The sequence below is a fragment of the Dendropsophus ebraccatus genome, chromosome 2 (assembly GCF_027789765.1).
Source record: "Dendropsophus ebraccatus isolate aDenEbr1 chromosome 2, aDenEbr1.pat, whole genome shotgun sequence".
NCBI lineage: Eukaryota > Metazoa > Chordata > Amphibia > Anura > Hylidae > Dendropsophus > Dendropsophus ebraccatus.
In genome coordinates, this window is record NC_091455.1 from 105,921,843 (window position 1) to 105,946,738 (window position 24,896).

Genomic DNA, 24,896 nt, shown 5'->3' on the forward strand with positions numbered 1-24,896 from the left:
AAAAGGGCTCCTTAACTTGTGGCTTTCTGGGTATTGCAAAACTACAGTTCACATCAAAGTCTGCGTGGGCATGATGGATGTTTGGAAAAAAGAATTCATGTTATATGCCTTTCTGTGAACTGAAAAAACAAACAAAAACTTACCTCTACTGCCACGGTCAAGTTGTCTGGTCCCCACTCTGGCCCCTTTCATCCGTCTTTTGATGATCTTTCTTGCAGACAGGCACTACCAGTTCAGCCCAGTGATTGGGGGAATAGAAGGGATTTGAGTAGGCATTCTTGTTTTCTTTGCACAGGGAACCATTTAACACAACCCTCAGGGCCTAAGGGCCTGTTCACACTACAGAATCAGCGCCGAAATTCTGTGCGGACTTTGTGCCGAATCCTGCCTGCTATCTGTTTGAAAGGGAGCGCTCCCATTCAAACAGATAGCAGGCAGTTTTCGGCGCTGAAATAACGTGTGGAACCCCCGCGTGTGAACTGACCCTTATATGTTGCCTGGCAGTAGAATAGTAGTCATCCCTGCAAGAGGAGGGCCTATGTCTGTTCCCGTCAATATATAGGACAGTGTAGCCAGGTATGTTGACATCAGGACACCTGGTCTGTGAGGATGAGTAGCGGTGCGAGAACAAAATGGCACTTGATCCCCACAGAAGTATTTAATTTCATTTGCACCTGGAGGGCACAGAAATCATTAAAGTCATCCTCCCCCCCCCTGATTCTAGATCTTCTCTGAACCCATTGGCAAGCTGTTAACACAGATGTTTAGGTATATGCCAAATTTAATCTCCGTGTTACTGCTCATGTACTGTAAATATACCATATAGAAAATATTACACTGCATTCACTCACATTTCTGCTTGCTATCATGGCAAATAGTTGGCAAACTTGTTATCGTACTGATACTGAGCAGCTTATGTGAGGTTCTGTACAGTAGTATGAGGGAATAATTTTTTATATAGCTGGACAATGTCTGATTAAAATGGAGATTTTTAAAGTGAAACCTGCCACATTGTTAGGGGTTTCTAAATGCCCCTTGTGAATGGTGCAGCAGGGTTTTAGTGTGACAACCGCTGCATTCTCTGCTTCAGTACTGATGGATAGTGCCAAGCACACTCTTAGTCAGCCACACAGCATTAAATGGAGCAGCGGTTGTGCATACACATTTGTATTTTGTTCCCAAAGGGCAGTAGAGAATCCCATTCTCTTAGTGGGCATTCTGGCAGTCCGATTCCTAGCATTCACTGTGGATAGGTGGTAAATGTTGGGCACACACTTTAATTTATCTCTTTTTGGCCGTGCAAAATTATTTATAGTTACTCTAATTTCAAATGGTTTTTCATTCTCTATAAAGGGATAGGCACAGGCATAGAGATAGCCGAAGATCACCAAGTCCTGACAGAAGTTATCGGAAGAGGCCAAAAAGGTAAATACCATTGCTTTAGTGAAAACCTAAAGGGGAAAGTTAAACAGATTTATACATTACTTCTATTTGGGAAAGTGTCACTGTCGTTATAACTTTCAAAATCTAAATCAACAGTAGATGTGATATAAAGCAAGTTTGCAATATACAGTCATAATTTTTTTTTTGTTGGTATTATGCTCTAAAACAAAGCTGAACTTACCAGAAATCCAGGTCCAGTCTCCTGAAGGCAGATTTTCTGACTTGTGCTGGTTGCAAAGCACAGACTAAACACAGGAATTCCGGCCACTACAGAGCGTCACAGCTCAATGTGTCTTATCAGTCACATGACTGCCTTCTCTCTGTAAGCACTCAGATGGCCTGCGATACACAGGACTTCCTGTTTTCTGACTGTTTCCTGTTTCTTTGTTTTTTTGTTTTTTTTTATGGAAGTGCTGTGTTTTCCTTGATAACAAAAAAAATGAATGTAAATTGCAAACTTGCTTTATATCACATTTACTGTTGATATTTAGATTTTGAAAGTTATAACAACAGTGACACTTTAAGCCTTCAACTACTTATCAGTTGCTGTATGTCCCACAGGAAGTGGTGTATTCTTTCGGTCTGACTTGGGGCTGCCTGCTGCCACCTCCACCTCTCGATGGGCTACTGCTCTGGACAGTTCCTATAGACAGAGGGGGCATCACAGAGTACTGTTTCAGACTGGAGAGAATACACAACTTTCTGCAGGTTATAAAGCAGCTAATAAGTACTGAAATGTTTGAGGTTTCTCTTTAAATAGAAGTAATTTACAAATTTGTATAATTTTCTGACACCAATTGATCTGAATTTATTTCTCCAGACTGTCCATTAAAAGCAGATCTCCAGTTTGCTGTAGGGGAGTTCCATGTGAATAGAGCGCTCAATGAACCTGTAGGCCACCCCTGTCGGTGCTCCATTAGTTCTCTGCAGGGCCACTGAAAGCTTCCACATTCAGCACTTGTCACCCCCTATAGAGAATTAAAGGGAATCTGTCAGCTCCCAGGCCCTGCCTAAGGTGCTGACAGTGTGCTGTAGCTGGCAGTCCCCTTGTGAGCATGGTACCTTTTGATCATTTGTCCGTGCAGTGGATTATGTGCAATCTCAGGTCTCCTACTGTAATGAAGTGTCAAAAAAGGAGTTGTTTGTGCCACACTCTGGCACTCCTTCATGAATAATCAATGCTGCCCAGCCTCCTGCTTGCTCAGCTGTCAGCAAGTGTCTCTGATTGCAGATCAGTCCTCTGTAGCCAGTTTGTATGAAAGAAACACTCAGATATAGTTGAATCTGTGATGCCAAATGTGTTGGAGCTGTGGTCTAGGGGTAACTCATCTGTCTAGTGACCTGACAGCATTTCTTTTTTGGTTCAAATCCCCTGATGGAAATGAAATAGAGTTTGTTTGTTTTTCTTCTCATTATGGTATCATTTTTAAAGCTATGTTCACAGTGTTTTTGCTCAGTATTTTGGTCAGTGTTTTATAACGAAAACCAGGAGTGGATTAAAAACACAGAAAGGCTATGTTCACAAACTGCTGAAATTGAGTGGGTGGCCGTTGTTCAATTTCACCAGTGTGTGAACATAGCCTTTCTGTGTTTCCAATCCACTCCTAGTTTTGGTTGCAAAATACTGAGTGTGAACATAGCCCTAAAAATGATACAATAATGAGAAGAAAGACTTCTATTTCATTTCCATCAGGGAATTTGAACCAGAGAATGAACTGCTACCAGGTCTCTAGACAGGTGATTTACCCCTGGACTCAAGGTCCAACACATTTGAACTCAGAGATTCAACTATAGCTGAGTGTTTTTTTCAGACATGAGCTGCCTACAGAGTGACTGACTGACCGCTGCCTGAACAGGAGGCCAGGCAGCATTCATTATTCATGAAGAAGAGGGAGGAAGAAGGAGTGGTGAGGTGTGCCAGAATGTGGCACCAACAACAAATTTGACTCTTCATTACAGTATGAGACCTGAGATTGTGCATAATCCATTGAACAGAAAATTACCAAAATGCACCATGCTCACTAGGGGACTTCCAGCACCATAGATAGGGCCCCGGAGCTGACAAATTCCCTTTAATGGAATAGGCGTGCTGAGTTCAACCATTCAGAAATGTGGCACCGTTCACAGGAACTGTGTGGTACCAGAGGGTCAGACCCCTAGCGATCACCTTGTTATTCCTTATGGATTCTATTCTGTGGCTAGGGAATAACGAGCCCAGATAAGAATATCCCTTTAATTGTAATAACTTTGAACAGTTCTATATTTTGCATAGCAGAGTAAGGAGACTTGTATTTTTGTATAATGTAACAGAGGAATACTGATGTATGGTTATAAAAACAAATTAATTTATCATATGTTTGTACAGTCCCTCCCCTAGTAGAGACCGTAAAAGAGGAAGATGGGAAGAAGATGAAAAAGAAACCTCCTCTGAAAGTCCATCATCACGTAAAGAAAATACCTATACTATGGTAAAAGACAAGGAGCCTCTGGATGAGGGCTTGCTTGATAGAAATGATGAGGAAGATGAAGATTTGCTGAAACCTGTGTGGGTTCGTTGCACTCATTCTGAAAGCTACTACTCTAGTGATCCCATGGACCAAGTAGTAAGTATCAAGCCTAAATTAAGTTGATCATAAAATTTATTGCTACAAGTATATCTAACCACAACGGCCCTGTGGTCATACTGAGTTTGAAGAAAATTTTTATTGTCGTTTTTTTATTGTGTGATTTAAAAAGAATCTTGGTAATGCAATTGTTACTTGGACTTCACTAATATCTTACATTAGATTCTTGATGATTGGTTAATTTGTGTCTTTGCTATTCATTGTTTTACCCCTAGAGGTATAGGGATACAACCATTGACCTCAGCTATGGTTATTAGAAGGGTAAGCCACACTCCTATTTGTTTCATCTGAACCCAAACAAGTTTAGTTCTGTCGGTTTTTTTAAAGGAAACCTTTCAGGCTCCTGGTGCCCACACTGATCTTAGTACCTGATGGATGCGGACAGCAGCATTTAAAGCTATTTTTCTATCTTCGTGTGCAGACAGTAGTAAAAACAACTTTCAATAATTCTCACACTGTGGGCTAATTACTTTTACTAGTCTTCTTCTTGCCTTTAGCATGTCAGTAAAACAGATCTAGGGAGGACTACCCACAGGCATGAGTAGCTAGTAGCATTTAGCATGTTGTGTGAGTACCATTTAAAGTCGTTTTTATTGCTGTTTGTGCGTTATACACAAGATACTCTTTTTTCCTGTCCGTTCTCTTCTGGTATGTTATGCCTGGTATCAACCTTTGCCCCAGTGATCCCCCATTTTTCCTTGCTGGCCTGACAGATCTCCTTTGCATAACTTTGAGCCAGAATGTGACCATTACATCACTCTTTGTTTTCCATATAGATACACTGCATGTACAGTGAAGGAGACAAAGTGACATTGTATGGTCACATACTCCGTAGGACGTCATGTAATGGATTGGATAGCCTTCTGGCCCTCATGAGTGGATGGGGTATTGAGGGGGGCAGAGATTCATATAACTGCATAGTGGAACAGAATATTAGTATTGAGAATAAGTTGTAACTTACAATGTTTCTTATTAAAAGTGCTAAGTAGGAGTCTGTCTGAGCATTACATAACAGACATGAAATCTCTCCAGTACACCAAGGATAGCTGGTGTGTCAGTAAGGTGTCATCCTTCATCGTCCCATAGTAACGTAATGTATGAAGCCCCTTTCCTGTGCTTTAGAGATCACAGAGAGTATATGTCTTGCTTTTTCACCCTTTCTTTTCCTATGGGATTTGTCAAAAAATGCCTCAGTCAGGCCTGGGTCCTGAACAAAGCATATTGCCAAATATAGCGTGTCTATCACCCCTAGGTATCATGCGAGCTATGGATTTAATGAGGAATGCCTTCATAGCCTCCCATACAGTGTCAGGTGAAGCGGATCCTGCAATATGTTGGAAGTAAAAAGAAAGCTGTTTTTTAATATAGTCATCAGCTTCCAGAATAGACAGCCAGGGTGGGTTTAATTTCCAAAAAAAGTACTCTCCTGCCTGCTAAAGTGAGGTGAGTGATCAAAAAGAGAGCGAGGAAGGTAGCAAACCTTGGAAACTTAATAATCATCGGCAGAATCACCCTTAAAGTATCACTGTTGTTAATTTTTTTTTTTTTGCAGAAATCAATAGTACAGGCGATTTTAACAAACTTTGTATTTGTGTTTATTAGCCGAAAAATGAATTTTTGTCATGAAAAAGCAGTTTGAAGCTCTCCCCCTGTCTTCATGGTTTTCCTATGGAGAGGGGAGAGATGAGGGACCAAAACGGGACAACAAAGAGTTAATTTACAGCTACATTACCCGGTTCTCTCCTCTGATGTCACCACTGACCTCTGAATAGCACTCTGAATAGCTCCCTGCTGTGTAATCCTTTGTTCTCTGCTCTCTGCTGCTACTAATCTCGCTCCTCCCCCCTCCCCTCTCCATAGCTCAGACAGGATCCGACAGATAAAAAAACAGTCGGGATTTCCTGATTCTGAGCAGTGGATGACAGAAAGGAGAGAAGGGGGGGGGGCTGGGAAAAGGTTTTTTAAAAGCAGATAATGGCATATTTTCCTTATAAACCCAATTTCAAAGTTTCTTAAAAATCGCCTGGACTATGCCAATGCAAGATTATGTGAGAGAGAGGCCTAATGTTAGGGTTTAGACTTTGCCATAAAAGGTCTACCGTCTGTAGTAAAACTCCAAAAGGAGTGACCACTGCAGAGGGGATACCTACATTAATCTGTCTAAGTATGAATTTATGATATTGAAATCCCCTACTAGAAAACGAAACATCCGTAAAGCACACAGTAAACTCTAAGACTTTCCCTATAATTGTGGAGGAGTATGGGGGGGGGGCAGAGATATTTATTAGGATGAGCCTGTAGACCTGACAGAAACAAATATAATGTCTGCAGACACTTCAAGAGGACATTTCAGTGTTCTGGTATGCCAACTCTGCAGGTGTAGGCAGAAAAACCTGGATGTGTCTTATATTGAACCCAAGATTTATGAAAATGATGCAGTTTATCATCAGTCATGTGAGTCTTAACCCTTTACTGCACGTAACTGTACGTCCTCGCACGGGTGCGGGCGTTCAGAACGGGGCCGCGCGACGACCCCTCTCTGAACCGCAGCAGTCCCGGGTGCCGCTTGTAGCCCGGGACCGCCGGTATTAGCGGGCACGGTCCGATCGCCGTGCCCGCTAATACAGTAATCAGATGCAGCTGTCAAACATGACAGCTGCATCCGATTACCGGCTGCAGCACTTCCCTGGTGTCTAGTGGCGGAGATCGCTCCTCCGGGACGTTGTCCCAGAGGAGCGATCTCCCTGTCTGATGCCGGCCGGGGACTCATCCAAGATGGCGCCGTCCCCGGCTCGACACTCGTTTGTATTCGGCTGCAGCAGCCGAAAGCAAACGAGTGCCGATCTCATTGATCTTTGATGTATATCTATACAGCAAAGATCTCAATGAGAGATCAAAGTATATATACTAGAAGTCCCCTAGGGGGGCTTCTAGTATATGTGTAAAAAAAAAAAAAAAGTATTGTTATTAGTAAAAAGCCCCCTCCCCTAATAAAAGTCTGAATCACCCCCCTTTTCCCAGGTTATAAATAAAAGTAAATAAATAAACATGTTTGCTATCGCCGCGTGCGTAATCGCCCGAACTATTAATTAATCACATTCCTGATCTCGCATGGTAAATGGCGTAAGCGCAAAAAAATCCCAAAGTGCAAAATTGCGCATTTTTGGTCGCATCAAATCCAGAAAAAATTTAATAAAAAGCGATCAAAAAGTCGTACATGTGCAATCAAGGTATCGATAGAAAGTAAACATCATGGCGCAAAAAATGACACCTCATACAGCCCCATAGATCAAAAGATAAAAGCGCTATAAGCCTGGGAATAGAGCGATTTTAAGGAACGTATATTTGTTAACAATGGTTTGAATTTTTTACAGGCCATCAGATACAATAAGTTATACATGTTATATATCGTTTTAATCGTAACGACTTGAGGAACATGCATAACAAGTCAGTTTTACCCCAGGGCGAATGGCGTAAAAACACATTCCCCCCAAATAAAAGAAATGCGTTTTTGTTTTTTTTCAATTTCACCACACTTTGAATTTTTTTCTGGTTTTGTAGTATACTTTATGCAAAAATTCAGCCTGTCATTGCGAAGTACAATTAGTAACGCAAAAAATAAGGGCTCATGTGGGTCTGTAGGTGTAAAAATGCAAGTGCTATTGCCTTTTAAGCACAAGGAGGAAAAAACTAAAACGCAAAAACGAAAATTAGCCTGGTCCCGAAGGGGTTAAACAATAGATAGTAGGTTGGTAATTAAAGAGACTCTGTCAGTAGGTTTAGGCTATTCTATTTTAGGGCAGCACAAACTAGTGACAGAGAAGCTGAAGAGAAAGATGTATCACTTACATTGTTCTGTTCAGCTGATCCAGGGATATCTTTCTGAGTAATATGGACAATTAGTAGTCCTCCCCATTTATAAGCATAAGCCAGATAGTCCTCAATATTCATGACAAGCAGAAAACTCCACCCACTAGATGTTAATTGGCAGTTATCTATTCATTCTGTATATAGACAGTCACCTGTCAATCAGCAGCTGGAGGGTGGGGGAAGGGGTGTGGCAGGAATCCTATTCTCCTGCATATTAGGTAAACGGTGGAACAGAATGATGTACACCGATCTGTTCAGCATTTCTGTCACTTCTTTATGTTGCCCTCATTTAAGGAAGCTTAATCCTAGTGACAGATTCCCTTTAAGGAGAGTACTGAATATGTTTTGTCGTTTAGTGGGAGGAAAAGTAGCACTAAAACTGCAATGCCATGAATAAAGTTAAAAGAGCTTTATTATTATAGGGGTACTCCGGGCGGGGCTTATTTTTAGGGTATGGCAGGGAAGGGGTGGTCATAGCAGAGTCCCGCCTCGGCCACTGAGTAGCTGAGCTGCCTTGAGACGTCACGTCTCAAGCCGCAGCTTAGACCAGGAACCGGCAGCGGGACGTGAGAACGGGACAGCGTGATACGGGACCCGGCGCTGGAAACAGGGAGGTAAGTGACTAGCAGCCTCTATTTCCACTCCTTTCCCCGCCATACCCTAAAAATAACCCCCGCCCTGTATGTCATCATCTTCTGAACTGCAGCCTGCTGTGAGCATGTAATGGACAGCCAGGATTGGGGAGGTATAAGCACTAAGTCCCCAATGAGGAGCAGAATACATGTAATTTTGACTGGTGTTCTGCTTCTCTTCAGTAAGCATTGATCTGTATTAAAGGGGTTGTGCGGCGTTTAACGTTTAATCACTAAATAACACACATTACAAAGTTATACAACATTGTAATGTGTGTTATTTAAGTATATGGCCCCCTTCCCCGGGTTGTCGACGTCATCTTCAGGAGGCCGACCGGAGTGCTTAAGCCGTCCCTTATGCCGGCCCCCCTCTGCTGCGTCATCAGCTACTCAGCCAATTGCAGCTGATGACATGGCAGAGGGGGGCCGGGTGGAGCGGTTTGGCTGGCCTCCCGAAGATTACGTCGTTGACCCAAGATGGCGGCCGGGGTCGGTGAGTATAATGCACCACACTTCCGGGGTGGGGGGAACATGGGGAAGGGGTTGTATGACTTTGTAATGTGTGTTATTTAGTGTGTAATGTGTGTTATTTAGTGAATAAATCTTAAACGCCGCACTTCCCCTTTAATTGCCACTTGCTGTCAGGTCCCAGAGGATTAGGCGTGTCTCACGGGTTTGAAGTCTACAAGGCAAGGAAGAAAATTAGGAGAACAATTTTATTTATTTTTTTAAGTTGAAAAAGTATTAAAGTATTGTTTTTGTATCGGGAATCATAATACTACACAAGGCTTTGGTATCAAAGTCAAAATTCTGGTATTGTTACGTCTAGAGATGAGCGAACCTCGAGTAAGCTCGAGTTCATCCGAAACCGATCGTTCAGCATTTGATTAGCAGTGACTGCTGAAGTTGGATAAAGCCCTAAGGCTATGTGGAAAACATGGATATAGTCATTGGCTGTATCCATGTTTTCCAGACAACCTTAGAGCTTTATCCAACTTCAGCAGCCACCACTAATCAAATGCCGAACGCTCGGGTTTGGATGAACTCTAGCATGCTCGAGGTTCGCTTATCTCTAGTTACTTCCCTAGATGAGAGCTCCCTTCATGGTACACAGCTGTTTCTTATTTTCTTCATTTCATGGGGCATGGCCAAACATATGTACTTCCTTTCCCTCTTTTACACACCAGTTTATCCTGTCAGCATTTGCGGACCTGCAAATGTGGACAAAGTAAGAACACATTGCTTTTACATCCATAGTTCTGTCTGTAGTTGTAGGTCCACAGCTATGGACAGCACTATATATGTGTGAATCAGGCCTTTCTTTTCCATCCAGTGACAGGGACAACTACCGTAAACACAAGTCCACCTCTTTTTTCCACCATTCCTTCTATACCATAATTTTTACAGAGAGGCGATATTGTGCACTGTTAAGACTGAATAGGATTGCACTATGTTGGTGGTTAATTTACAGTACTGTTTTATAGATGGCGAGTTAGGTGGGAAAGAAGATTATTAATGTACTGTGTTTGCAATGTGCTACATGAGATGAAAAGAAACAAATAGTAGCAAATAGGCACATGGATCACAGCAATGGAGGTTACATTACAGAAGCAGCCTTCATCTAAGCAGTGACCTCTTGATAATAATGAAAAGCTGCCTGACTAGTATAAGTATTTATTTATTTTTTCCACAAAGAACAGCTGCCTTATGTGTGATATCAGGCAGGCTTTGATTCATCTTTCAAGCACAGTGTAGACCCTCTGGAGGAGACAGACATGTCCAGCTTGCATGCATACTCTGTTTAGCACAACAGATCGCTTGTACTGCCCCCACTTCCTGTGTTAAGGCCCTGTTGCACCAAAGGATTATCGGCCGTAAAATCGTTTGGTGTAATAGGTCATGTTAAAAGACCACGATCAGCCGACATGCACGATTCAACATGTTGAAACACAACTATCATTGCATTAAAGGTCTGCTGCTTGTTGCCCTGTGCACTATGAGCGGCGGCAACAGACTCTCACCGACTTCGATGGGCGGCCCACGCGACCCAAGGATCATCCTGACAGCCCCTCCCCCGGGGCTTTGTATGTAATATGTCTTTGTATGTAATAGCACAGACAGTGAGCGGGAAACAAGGTACAGGCAAGCGCTGATGTTGATGCTCGGTTTCCCCTTATATCATGCCCTGTAATACGGCCTTTAGTCACTCTGCTGCTAGAGAGAGAATTCCCATCCCAACGGGCAGTGTTCAGCGGTTTGAAGGAAAGTGAGACACCTGATGGTCAAGATTTTAGGGCTTTTTTGAGCAGCATATGGAGTCTTTTTTGGAAAATGAAATGATTAAGAAATATCTTAGAAATCGGGCTTTCAAATGAAGCCAAGTTGTGTGATGACAGTGGACCAGCTAAATATTGATATCTAGTGTTTTTCTGTTGCTTGCCTTTTTATAGAATGTTTAGTAACCTAAAATGCACAGATCTCATGATTAGGATTCTGCAACATGCCTGGTGAAACCCATGTGCATTCTAAAGATTATGCATATTTTGGGGGGGAAATGCTTTGGCTCATTGGGCTTTGTCTGGTGTTTATCCTGTACAGCACCGTTGGATAGGCTGTCAGTGTAAGCTTACTGTGAGCTTTATAATGAATTTCCGGAGAAAATGTATTCCCAGGAATGCAGTTACCTGTCTTATCCCAAACCTTTGTGTGAAGTGTTAGCTAAACAAGTGAAGTAGCATATCAACGCACAGCAAACAACTGTTCCTAGAGAAGTCAGTGGACCATGGCGTAACACCCAGCAGGAGCAGCAGGCAGCTAATCCAAGACCTTATTATATTAGGAGTGGACAGATAAATTGCTCCCAATGATGTTGTGAATGCACATGGAGCTCATGTATACACGGGTGGAGAAGCCTGGGAATTGTAGCTGTGGGACTTTGGTGTGCCAAAGACAGAAAATGAGACCGAACACCGTTTTTGATTTGCTTTTTAACCTTACATTTATGAAGACAAAACTATTTTAATATTCATTGTTAGCAATAAAACGCACTGGTGTGACTGGTTGGTGACCACTGCATTGTTGTGGGGTTGGGAAAGCGGCATGTCAGAAGTGCGTATCGGTCGGGGTCTGGCTGCTACAAGGTGAATTCCATAGACTTCTCGTATTAGCAGTCTCCTGAATTCACCGCCCTGTAGCGAAGATGAAGGGGCAGATAGCGGGTGCCTGCTCCTTCAGTCTTGCGTTCGGCAGGGGGTCTCAGCAGCCAGACTCCGACCGATAGACACTTCTGCATTTCATAAGTTTTTAAAAATGGTAGTTATACTTTAAACTTGTAGGGCTTGTCAAGAGAAATATTTCTGCAAATACATTCATTTAGCAAACTTAGAGCAGACATTAAGCCATCAACAAGGGGAGAAGTAAGGCAGCATATTAGGAATAGGATATAAGTTTGCTAAATTAATGTATTGGCAAACATATTTTACTGGATGTGCCCTACAAGTTTAAAGGGAATCTGTCAGCTGCAATTCACGTTCCAAGTAGGTCAGGGAGACACCCTATATATCCAGATGTGCCTCCACAACATAGAAAATGCTTTTATTCTATAGTACAAAGAGTCAAAGAGGCTTTCCTGAGCTCCTTATGTGCAGCAAGCTGTAACACCTCCTTACCTCCCCCTCCTATACCTGACCTTGCTTCGTAGCAGGGGGGAGCATTCCAGCTATACAGGAGCTCTTTTAACTCTTTGTACCCAAGAATAAAAGCTTTATACAGAGTGGTCCAAAAAAATGTATCCACTGTTTTAAAAGTCCATAACTTGCTAACTAATTGACGGAGTTGTTTCATATTTGGTGAAAGTGTAGCTTAAAGTCCAACTTAAAGATATCACTGTAGGTGTTCGAAATGGTCACCGTTTACATCCACACACAAACGATGCCGCCAAACTGCAGCACGAACTACTGACTGCAACTTGTTCAGTTCGATATTTGCACATGAATGTACGATGGATTCATCCAATGAAGTTCATCCAATGTGCGTGGCTTTTGTCGATAAAACAACGTCCTTTAGTGTTCCCCACAGGTAAAAGTCCAGAGGAGTTAAGTCTGGTGGATACTCCACAGCACCTCTACGGCCTATCCATCTTCCTGGTAGATTTTCGTTGAGATACGCCCTAACACGATGTTGGTAGTGGGCTGGGGCACCATCTTGTTGAAAGTAAAATCTTCCGTCTCCATACAGGTCTCGGATGGCAGGTAAAATGGATGTCCGAAGCCTATGAAGGTACACCTCACCGGTAACTGTGCCGTCAAAGAAGAATGGCCCAATCAAGCCCCGGTACGACAACCCACACCACACATTTTACTCCTGACAAATTCACGGCTTTGTCGACATGGACGTTCGGATTTTCGGCGGCCCAGTAGATGCAATTGTGGCGATTTACTGTACCATTGAGTTTGAACTGTGCCTCATCAGACCACGAAATCATCTTTGCAAACTCGTCATCGTTGCGCACCATGTTGTTAAACCACTCGCAGTACTCCATTCTACGATCTGGGTCGTCCTAGTTCATTGCGTGTAGCAATCATGGGATGTATCACTTCCACTTTGCTGTCTTCAAAATTCGCTGAACACTTGAGCAACTCACTCCAGTTTAACGGACACACTGTCTCAAAGACTTCTGTGGTGAGCGAGTGAATTGTTGTAACACACGACGGGAGTTAGCTGGACTTGTTACTGTTACAGGTCGTCCAGATCGTTGTTTGTGTACATCTTTAACACAGCCTTCGGCTTCAAATTTGTTTCTAATGCGACGAATCGTTAAACGTGTCAGTGGCTCTGTTTGATACTCATTTCGCCATTGCCGTTGAACCTCATTAGTGTTTTCGTACTTAAAATACCACTTCAAAACTGACTTCCTTTCATCGAATGTAAGCCTTGCGCCAGCCATGTTTACTCAAGTAACTAGGTGCAACTACGAACACAACACAGACTATCTGGCGACTGTCATCTGACAAAACAATACAACGCTTGTGTGGTGACTGCCGGAACTACAAACTAGTACACTACCAAATATGAGACAATTCCGTCAATTAGTTTGCAAGTTATGGACTTTTAAACAGTGGATACATTTTTTTAAACCACTCTGTATATACCTGAAAGGTACCATGCGTTTCCTTGACCTAACAACAGCTATCTAACAGCAGATTGGAACGTGAAATACAATTGAAGGATTCCCTTCAATTATGTGAGTTGAGATGGAAATTATTCTTTAACCTTCATAGTCGTGACAAGGTAATCCTAGTTCTCTCAATGGTGTTATTGGGTCCTTCCATGGTGCACCGTTTCTCCTTATTACTCCTAATTATTATTTATTTAAATTTACCCTTTTTTTTTTTCTACTTTGAAACTTTTTGCTTATAACAGCATGTCATGCAACACAAATGAGATAATAATTCACTGTTACAATGTGTCTTTATGTTAGCTTTATTTAATCAAGGTCCTTTTTTAGGACCCTCTGCACCGGTGACAATCTGGGTAGAAAAAAGCTATTTGTCTTTTTACACTTTTTTTTTTCCCTTTTAATACTGTGGTGTGGGTCCTATTCTGCACTCTCACCTGTAATCTCCTCTCGCACACAATGGAAGATGAGAGCCAGAAGAGCTGTCAGAAACCAGCCCCTCCTGTCACTTCACAATGATATCGGTCCTTTTGTAATGACAGGCGGAAAGCGGATCTGCGGTGGAATTTTTGGTGCGGAAATTCCGCTGTGTGAACAAATAAGCGGAAAGCCCATTTAAACCCAATGTAAATTCACAATGTTCATTCTTTACGGGCGGAATTATGGGCAAATTCCGTGCGCATTTTGATGGGAATCCGCCTGAAAATCCGTGAGAATTCCTCAATGTGAACCCAGCCACAGGCGCAGGAATTTCGCCGTTTTTTTCTCAGTGTGAACATACCCTAAAGCGTAAAATGATTGTCCAATCCTTGATGCATAAGTTAGCAGCTAATGTTTTTGTTGGGGTAAACTCATCATTTGAGGAGTATTTGATTTGGCAATAGTAATACAATTTATTTTCTTTTACATCCCAAAGACACACTGAAGGAATTTTTTCAAATATCATAGGCATCTAAAAGAACTGTTGGTTTGTATAATTCTTGAGGACTGTTTTTGTGTAAATCCTGCAAGATGTGCAGTCAGACACCTGACTAGAACAGACCCGATCAGCAGCTTCCATCCACGTAGCATTTTCTGACAGAGCTTTTATGCTCCTATTATCATGTGCTGACTTGTAAGTGAGCCTCAAAATGAACTACATCTGAATAAAGGGTATACTCAGCTGTCATTCTGTTACTTTTTTTTCAAAGGGAGATTCCACTGTGGTTGGCACAAGCAGGTTGCGGGATTTGTATGACAAGTTTGAAGAAGAACTTGGCAAACGTCAATCAAAATCTCGAGCTGCTAGGCCAGCGTGGGAGCCACCAAAGACCAAATTAGATGAGGATTTAGGTAAGAAGACTGTGTTCTTGTTCTGTGTGCTTGTTATCGCGCTCTTCATATTTTTATTAAAGCAGCGTTACCACCATCTGTGAAGGTGTTTTCATCCATGCCTAGGAAATGTTTGTAATTTTTTTTTCCTGATGCTTGGCACTGTAAAGATGTGGATTTTGAGAAGTGTATATATTCTTGGCAGCAGTATTTATTGCATGGAATATACTTGCCAATCTGTATGTATGGAACATATTTTTGTAGCTTGTAATAAGAAGGTTGCATATGCTCTTCACTGCACTAGATGCTAACACATTTTACACGATAGGGTGTACATTGCACTGGAATGCTTGTGTGACATTTTCTGTCATCTGGCAATTAGTATAAATCTCTGTCCATAGTCATTTAGTTACAGAAAGATTCTTGCATTCCACTGACAAATGTGTGAACTGTTAATCCGGAGCCTGGCTGACACCTTTTTAAAAAGCCATTATTCTTAAAGGTCAGATTGCCTTCCCGTAGCATGCACAAATAAATGCCAATGTTCTTATATAATGAAAAATATTTTCATAAGTTTCGTAGTGTTAGTATTATGTCGTCTTTTCTTTTTTTTGTTGTTTTACATATTTTAACTCTGTTGCAGATAGAGATCACAATAATTGTCTGCATGTTGCAAATTTCTCTCTCTCGCCCTCTCTGTTAAAATTTAGTGGAGGGCCGTTATGTAACAGCAAATGACAGCTGTTATTTCAAAACAGCGGCCGTTGTTTTAAAATAACAGCAATCATTTGCCATTAAATGGCGGCCATTCACTAAATTTCAACAGTGTGTGAACATAACCTTTCCGTGTTTTCAATCCACTCCTGGTTTCGTTTGAAAAACGCTGACCAAATACTGTGAAAAATACTGTGTGGGAACATAGCCTTAAAATGGTTGTCTAGCTATAGAAAATATTATTATTTTCTTTTTAATGGTTCAGGTTGTCATAAAAAAAAAAAAAAGTAAAAGTATATTTGCCTGATTCCTTGCTGCAGTGCCCATTTCTTGTTGTACTAGTGTTTCCTGGTCCCATCATGGCACACAGGGAGTTCATGTGCCAAGACAGAGATCAGGAAGGGATTATTAGTAGCGATGCATGCTGTGAGCATTGACAGTGGAATCTAGATACTTCAATAGCCGACAGCCAACATCTGCTGGGCGTGGTGCAGCCTCAGCTTCAGGACCCTCTCCATACCTCATTTATACCACCATGATGTACACATATGTCATGGTGGGTTAAGGGGTTAATAGCTTTTGTCAGGTGACCATTGAAGTGTGATGATTCTATTATTTTTTGGCAAGGATTGTGGCGCTGTCACCTTGTAGCAAGCACTGATCTCCCAGGTTTTATGCGCTCATTGTGCTTGTGTGGGTGTTGTTTCCCGACTTCAAAAATGCAGTGTTAGAGAAATGTGTGTCTATCTATATAAAAGATTACAGTAGTTTTTTTTTCATCATTTAGTTAAAGAAGTCATCACACTCTGCACTTATTTTATGTACCTTGTACTTACTGTGGTCCAGCCTCCTGTCTGCATCTGATCAGACACAATCCGAAATTTCTGATTTTGCCCTTCTTTCTCTGTCTTTATTTCTAGCAAGATACCTAAGAACAAATATTATGTGGTCAGCTAGAGCCAGTGCCATCTCTACCTGCCGGGATGCATTAAAATACTCCTCCCATTAATATACTTCTAAATAATGTAGGAAATTGTGTGATGGGAGCTGTCTAATAATGAGCTTTAGCTGTCATAAGATATTCTGAACCCCCTTTTTGAGATCTTGCATGAGTTCTAACAAACTAGAATTTCTAGGTCACAGCAGGTAAACCTCTCCATTGATCTGTCATTTATCGAATACTAGAACATGTACAGTACCCGGCGCTGCATATATATATATATATATATATATATATATATATATATATATATATATATATATATATATATTATATATTATATATATATATATATATATATATATATAATATGTCAGTGTGTTAGATTTGTTCCAGGGGTGCCCAGGAGGCCGATCTATGCCTTTTTTTTTTTTATTTTTTTTTTTATTTAAGGGGAAATCGCCAGGAGCCCTAGTTACACTATATACCCTAACAGTTCTGCACAGTTTATGTAAATTGTAACTTAAAAATTATGCACATTAAAAATAAACTAAAAGTTTTTACCATTCTAAATACGTAATAGCCTAACTGAGATATCACGTCATAAGACTTTATACAGAGCCTGTTTATATAGAACATTGGCAGTGTTATATACAGAGCTTGTTTATATACAACATTGCCAGTTTTATTGCAAGGTGCGTAGACATTTTTTACCTGATCCAACTCTAGAGCAGAAACGTACAATTGTCTATTCGAAAAACATGCAGAATCCAGAAAACAACATAGATGTGTATACAGAGGTCCTAGTACAGTCAGCCCCTTAGTGACCGCCGTATCGGCTTTTAACGGCGGTCACTACTGGTCTTTATTCTGTCCCTGACAGCTTTTTACGGCTGAGACAGAATAAATGCTGCTGGCACAGGGGTACCTGTACCGCAGGAACCTGTTATATGCCGCTGTCAAGTCATGACAGCCGCATGTAATGGGTTCCAGTGCCGAGCGCTGGCATACTGACCTGATTGGAAGTTCCGCGCTGAGGTACGGGCCTCCAGTTGCTATCATGGCAATCCTTCTGAAGGCCCCTGGAGATGTCCCCCCCCCCCCCCCAAGCCCTCCCCAATAATATTACTGCAGTACATTCCCTATATATAATAAAATTACATAAAACCACCTAAAAACATAAAAGCTATATATGTTTCATATTGCCACGCCCGTAACGACCCTATATATAAAAATATATCATTAATTATATTGCACGACACACACTGTAGAAAAAAATTTAAAATAGAAAAAACCAACACCAAAATTGCTGTATTTGATCAATCTGCTTCAGAAAATATGTCATAAAAGAGATTAAAAATCGTATATATATAGAACTTGGTATCAATAAAAACGACACATCTTCCCGCAAAAAGTGAGCCCAAAACCAGCTCTGTCCCGCGAAAGATAAGAACGCTATCGGTCTTGCAATGTGGCGGCAGTTTTTGTCAGGAAGATAGTTTCTATTGTGCCAAAGTGGTAATGGTTAAAAAAGAAATAAACGTAAATATATATATATATATATATATATATATATATATATATATATATATATATATATATATATATAATATATTATGTGTGTGTGTATGTATGCAAATTTGGTATTGACAACATAACTGTAGTGACCCAGTAATGATCGTTATTTTTACCACAATACATGAATATTGTATGTTTGATATAAAAAAAAAAAAAAAAAACAGGAAGCAGCACTAAGGCTTTAATAGGGTTAGAAAATAAATAAATACTTCATCAACCGTAGGGGCACAAAATTAAACTTTCCTCTTTAAATCCTAAAACATTTTTTCTCATAATGAAGTTCAGATGGGTCTGGTTGAGAACCACTGGCTGTTTATATCCATATAATTGCTGTTATCACATTGTTAGATGATTATAGGGTATGCGGAAATTGTGGATAAGATATGACAAAACTCCCAGTATTATGGCGGCATGATGCTACTGGTCACTCCCAGTCAGATGGATTAATGACTTGGAATATATATCTGTTTTGGTGCTAGCCTGGTGTAATTGCTTGGATGTGTAGCACATAAATACGCTATAGAGCAAGAAGAGGCCTCCAGAAGGAATGTAGGGAAATGAAAGGAAATAGGAGCACTTAGTATTTAGGCATTGTTGTCACTTTGAGTATAACAGTGGATGGAGAAAGCATATGATCTGTAATGAAAAGCTCTATGATTGTCATGGTTACTTCATTGAATTCTATTTATTTCCATGGTCTGTGAAGATGTAGTAAAGGCAATGCTTTATTCTCCATGTGACTCACTCCTTCTATTCTGTTGACAGAGAGCTCCAGTGACTCTGACTGTGATACAGATGAAGATAGCTGCTCCAGCAGCTCCGATTCTGAGGTCTTTGATGTGATAGCAGAAATAAAGAGAAAGAAAGCTCATCCTGACCGTCTTCATGAAGAGCTCTGGTATAATGACCCTGGCCAGGTCTGTATACTTCTTGTGCTGGAAACATCTCAGAAGGCATTGCATAGCTGGAGAAAGGGTCAAGGTGTTCACTGAAGTGATGTTACATTGAGACCGTAGTTGTAAAAACAATTAGACATAGCTTCCTCCGTAATTTCAGCCACTGAAATATAGTTTCTCACTTGAAATACACATCAGTCTAATATCCGAGATATTAGAGAGTTAAAAGGGACATAGTAGAATACCACCCAAGAAAATATTTATCACTCCCACCATGAACAAAGAAATGTTTCCAAAACCTCATAAAAGATACAGAGAAAATAGAATAGACCAGTCTAACAAGACTTAGCAGTTTACCTTGATATCCAAATTGTGAAGTAGTCTTTTATGGAGCCTACAATTAAAGGGGTATTCCCAACTCAAAGAGCTAATACCTATCTGCAGGACATGGGGTAACAAGCTAATGGGTGGGGTCAGACCACTGGGCCATTGTGCACTGATCGGCTTGTTATACCCTATTCTGTGAAAAGCAATCATGCTAGCGTAATAAGGTAAAGCTCCTTATGCAATTCTTTCAGCTTCTGCTATGAGTAAGTGAATATAGTACCATGACCCATGTACAATGTTATGAAATTCTTCAAATGAAGCCAAAGGCACATGGCTCTTTGCCTGTCTGTTCAGGTGACTTTTCCGGATAAGCTGCCATGAGAAGTAGCACTATTTCTGACCATGAACCATGATGTAACTTGGCATTTTCCATCTCTAATTTTCAGTTGTCCCTGAGCTAATATCTGATATAATATATTCTATGCCCTGTACATACACTCATAAGAGAGGGTCCTCCTGCTTTATGTCTATAGCACACCCTCAGAAACAGTATGAACATGAAGGACATTTTAGAGCAGTAGTGAGCAGTGTCAACTACAAATCAAGCATTGGGTTGGTTCTAATTCTCACTACAAGCACCTGTAGAGTGTGTGTGTGTGTGTGTGTGTGTGTGTTTGTGTCTGTCTATCTATATGTTTCTATGTCTCTCACTCTCTGTCTGACTGCCATTGCCTCTCCTCAGCCACTCTCCCAGCACTTAAAGTTGTATTTAAAGGCCCTTCCTTTAAGGTGAGCATGTAATAGGACTTTTCTTTGGTCCATCTTGTGAAGGACCTAAGCAGTTTTTCATAGTGATTGACCAGTTTAGGAGAGCTGAATCAGGAAAGGAGCCTGTGGAGAAAGGTGTTTTTCTCTTATTATATTACAGTGTTACTTAAATTTATTGATTTCTGTAAAGTTTATTGAAATAGCAGCCATTTAATGGTATTCGTTTAAGAATTATTTGAAAATGTACCTTTGATCATTCAAGAAAAAAAAAAAGAATGAATTGTTTCCTCAACAGAATATTAACAACTTTTGCTCTTGGTTAAATGTGAAACTCTAAAGATACAGTGAGTTCTGCCAGGCACTGCAACATCTTTGAGATTAAAGGAATGGGAAAAAATGTGTGAAATCAGAGCAAACTTTAGTACAAAATAACTGGTTTAGTATTATAAATGTCATTTTCAGCCTGTCAGTAGCTGTCAGAGATCCATAAGAGCTCCTGTTTGGAAGTAGCTGAACAGCTGCAGGTTGCAAACACCTTTGCTGTATCATTTCATTTTTAATAAATTTGGTGGGATGATGCAAGTCGCTCCCGGGCATTGGAGCTATGACTGATATCAACAGGGGAAGTGCAAGTCACTGATGTTGGTCAACAGCTCTCCTGCTCATGGATTGGATTAAATCAGCATACAGGACAGGGAGAACATGCTTTGACTGCTGGTATTGTAAGGTATATGACTTCAAATCTTGTAAAAGTACAGGTGCACACTGCTTTTTATGTTAATATTTTGTGTTTCTCAAGATCTTCTCTTGAAATTTTTAATGGTTACCACCAACATGTCATTTGTCAAAACCTTAGTATTTGATTTTTTTTAATATCTTTCCCCATACATAATAAACATGTTGAGGGGTTTGGATGCATAAAGACTGTTGAATCACTGCCATTATTAATGTCCCTTTTAAAGGACTTTTTTTTTTTTTTTTTTTTTTTTTTTTTTACTTTATCTGGTGTTAGGAGAGTATCCAAGTTAAAGCATTAGGTGCCACTGTGGACTACTGTAAAGTTGTTACTATTCCCCCTACTGTGGCTACCAACTTATTTTTGATATTTATTTAGTATTTTTCCAATATTTATCTACTATGTAGATTGTATTAGTAATAAATTGCAATTAAAGTACTACCTGCTGTCCTGCTCTGTGGTGTTTTTGTCCATAAGATGGCTGACATGTAGGAGCATGTGACCATGCCTTGCCCCCCCCTGTGTCCACCACTGAGCCTGTATATGCCTATGGAGACACTGGGGGCAGGGCATGGTCACATGCTCCTTCATGTCTTTCATCTTATGGACAGAATTGCCACAGAGCAGGGCAGTACAGCCTGGAAGAGTGGAGTCTACTATTGGCTCTATAAGGTACACAGGGAGCTGCTGTCAGTAAGTGCAGTGAGTACACCAACTAATACTGCACACTGAACAATTTTTCTATAAAGTGACCAACCCCTTTTAAGTTTTAAGTAAGTATGGAGAAATAGAAAGGCACATGCAGTCGCTGAACTGGAAGCTTGTGTAAATCGCTCTCCTGTAAGTGTAAACAACACAAAACAGTACTAAGTGGCAAAGGTCACCAAATTGATGTTTTCACTGACAAAAATATTAGTTCCTGTGAGTTACTTAGTGTTGCCATATTACTGCTTTAGGCTATGTTCACACAACGTATGTTTTTGTAAAAGTACATCCGTTGTTGCAATCGGCCGCAAGCTTCATAGTGTGCTGTGGGGACTCTGCGGCGTGAAAGATCATCCGGCAGGGATGATATTTTCATAGAGTGTCCGCTCCGTGACCTGGCCGGGTCACGGAACGGCCGGACTCTTACACAATGTGAACATGGCCTTATAAAGGGAAGTAAAGCAGTTCTTATAAAGGTATAATCCCTAACAAGGACTTGTATCCACTTGATTCATACATGCCAGATAGTGTTTAGGGACTGCAATTTGGTAATTTCTGGGAAAACTAGCTAGTGATTGTAAGATCTATAGAGGCACCAAGGAAATATAAAAAAGTAGCTGGTGCATCTCCGTAAAAAAAACCACCTAGGTGGGACAGTCGATGGCAGAGGTAAGCCACTCAGGAAGAGTCTTCAGCTATCTTTGATGCAACCTGACCTAGAGGACTAGTAGACTAGTAAGAGACCACCAAGCATATTGTACCCCTAATGTAACTGTAACCATTAAACTTATATGCGTGTAAGAGAAGGCCTACTCACTGAATGGGTCACCTGGGCAGGACGGTGCTGATTTTCTGAGAGTAAAAAGGTATGTTGAGATCTGTATACATTACATTGTCTTACTGACCCATTTAGTAAGAGAAAAGCTGGGTTCACGCTGTGTTTTTGCAATCCATTTTTTCATTGAGTTCCATTGTTTAAAAAAAATAAAGGATCAAAATGCATCTGTTTTTTTTTTTCGGCATACACAACAAAAAAAAACATTTGATCCTTTTTTTTTATATAATGGAAGTCAATAGGAAAAGGATTAAAACGCAAATGCGTTCATTTTTACATCTGTTTTTATCCTTTTTTTTTTTTGTAAAAAATTGATGGAAAAAATGGATTGCAAAAATGCAGTGTGAACCCAGCCGAAGCAGTATGTTGTCCTTTGAACTGTGAGATCAGGTGCTGTATAGTGGAAGTCCTTTTATAGAGGAGGTGAGAAAATAAGATGGTTTCTATGAGTAACAAAGCAACACGTCCACCTCCTTTTGTATATATTACTGCCTCTTGAAAGCATAGCTGAGTTTTTAATAACCAAGAGAAAAGATAAATTCAGACCACCCTAAAATCTGTGTTTATATTTTATCAGATGAATGTTGGCCCTCTGTGTAAGTGCAGCATTAAAGCCAGACGGACGGGAATTCGGCACAGCATTTATCCAGGAGAGGAGGTAAATGTAACTATTGTATGTGGTATATTTATGGGGCATGCATTAACTCCTATATCTAGTCAATTTAATGTTAGATCTTTAAATAGTTTTACATAGCCATCACAAGGGTGCTTTCTCTGTGTCATAGTAATCCAGGTCACATAAGCCTTCTGCAAGGAGTTAAACAAGTGCCTAGCTTGCACTATAAGTAGGTGCTTGAAATATGTTTAAGAGGTTTGAAAACACTATTATCTCAATTCCTGGATTCCATACACTTTCCATAAACTCCTTGACACAGTAAAGTTTCCGTGTCATCGCTTTTCATAAAGAACAAGCTTCTTTAGAAAAAGCCTCTCCAGTGTTAATGCCTACTTGTGTGGCCATTGCATTGACATAGTGTGTGTGTGTGTGTGTGTATGGGTGAGTGTTATATACTGTGTGTATATGTATGGATGTATGTATATATATTTATATATATATATATATATATATATATATATATATATATATATATATATATATATATACAGATGAAGGGGTAGAACGGCACTGTGTTGACTTGCAGTCAATAAGCTTCAAGCTTGAGGGTGCACGACTCAGGTAACCGACCCCCGGTACCTTCAGGATAGTAATGTAGAAAGGGAAGAGATGGCACTCCAGGAATAAAGTGAAGGTGTATTTTATTCACCCAACACGTGTGGCAACGTTTCGACTCAGCTCTAGAGTCTTTCTCAAGCAGTTACAAAGTGGTAAATGAGTGACATTTATATCGGAGGTTCCGCCCACCGGCCATGCCTCCCAATTAGTGACATCAGGTAATGTGCATATATCAACAAAGTGTAAAGCAGCTCATTGCAACATCAAAATAATGTGGATCATATATACATATATTACGTGTATCATACAGACTCCATAAGGTACATAATGTACATCTTGTGCATAAAAATAGTCCAAATTAGGCCATAAACACATCCCAACAAGGGACCGGAAGGAAGAGGACGTCACTCACCAGCCCATCTAGCGAGCCAATTCACCCTCGGGATCCCCACATGACACACCGTTTGTAAACAAGATGTTCACGCAAGTCCGGAAATGTCCCGGTCACCTGGTGTGCACCTGACTTCCATCAGGGGGCAGGCACTGCGAAGATTTAGGTGCATGCGTATCGAGGTCCATAGAGTTACCGGGTGCCATTTTGGAGTATGGAAAGAGACTCTCTGTTGCCCAAAACTCTGTTCCGATCACATGATCAACCTCACGCACGCGCATATGATAGATAAAGGTTCCGGGGCGCCATCTTGGAGTGGGGAAACCACTCTCCGTTGCCCACAGACATAAATAAATAGTCCGGGAGGGGTTTCAAAATCACGGCCACCAACTGTATAGAGAGCCACTAGTAGTCACACGTCCATATGGTCTTGCTGTTCCTAGTTTTGCTATGGTGAAGTTTTCACACTTGCAGGTGCAGCTCGACCAGACTGTGTATCTCCTTCTATTCGAATACATACCAGTGGTAACTCCTAGTGGACGGACTCGTCCTCCCTCCCAGTAAAATATAATAAAGGCCAAATCCCGATAGAATAATGCGACGAGGATAAATACAGGCTCGATGGGTCAGGTGAGTGTAGATCCTCATTCCATCTAGAGAAACAGAAAAAGACAATGTAAATATACATAAAAACATTGTAAACTGAGTCAGAATAG

At 40.8% G+C, this 24,896-nt stretch overlaps 1 protein-coding gene across 2 annotated transcripts in view; it reads left to right on the plus strand.

The window, feature by feature from the left end:
- Positions 1-24,896, plus strand: part of DROSHA (drosha ribonuclease III) — a 214,898-nt gene that overhangs the window by 2,106 nt on the left and 187,896 nt on the right. For both annotated transcript variants that reach the window (XM_069958135.1, XM_069958134.1), the window contains exons 3-7: positions 1,354-1,425; positions 3,809-4,046; positions 14,936-15,077; positions 19,054-19,205; positions 23,133-23,213. In XM_069958135.1, the coding sequence (XP_069814236.1) occupies positions 1,354-1,425; positions 3,809-4,046; positions 14,936-15,077; positions 19,054-19,205; positions 23,133-23,213 (685 nt within the window). The remainder of the gene's footprint in view (positions 1-1,353; positions 1,426-3,808; positions 4,047-14,935; positions 15,078-19,053; positions 19,206-23,132; positions 23,214-24,896) is intronic.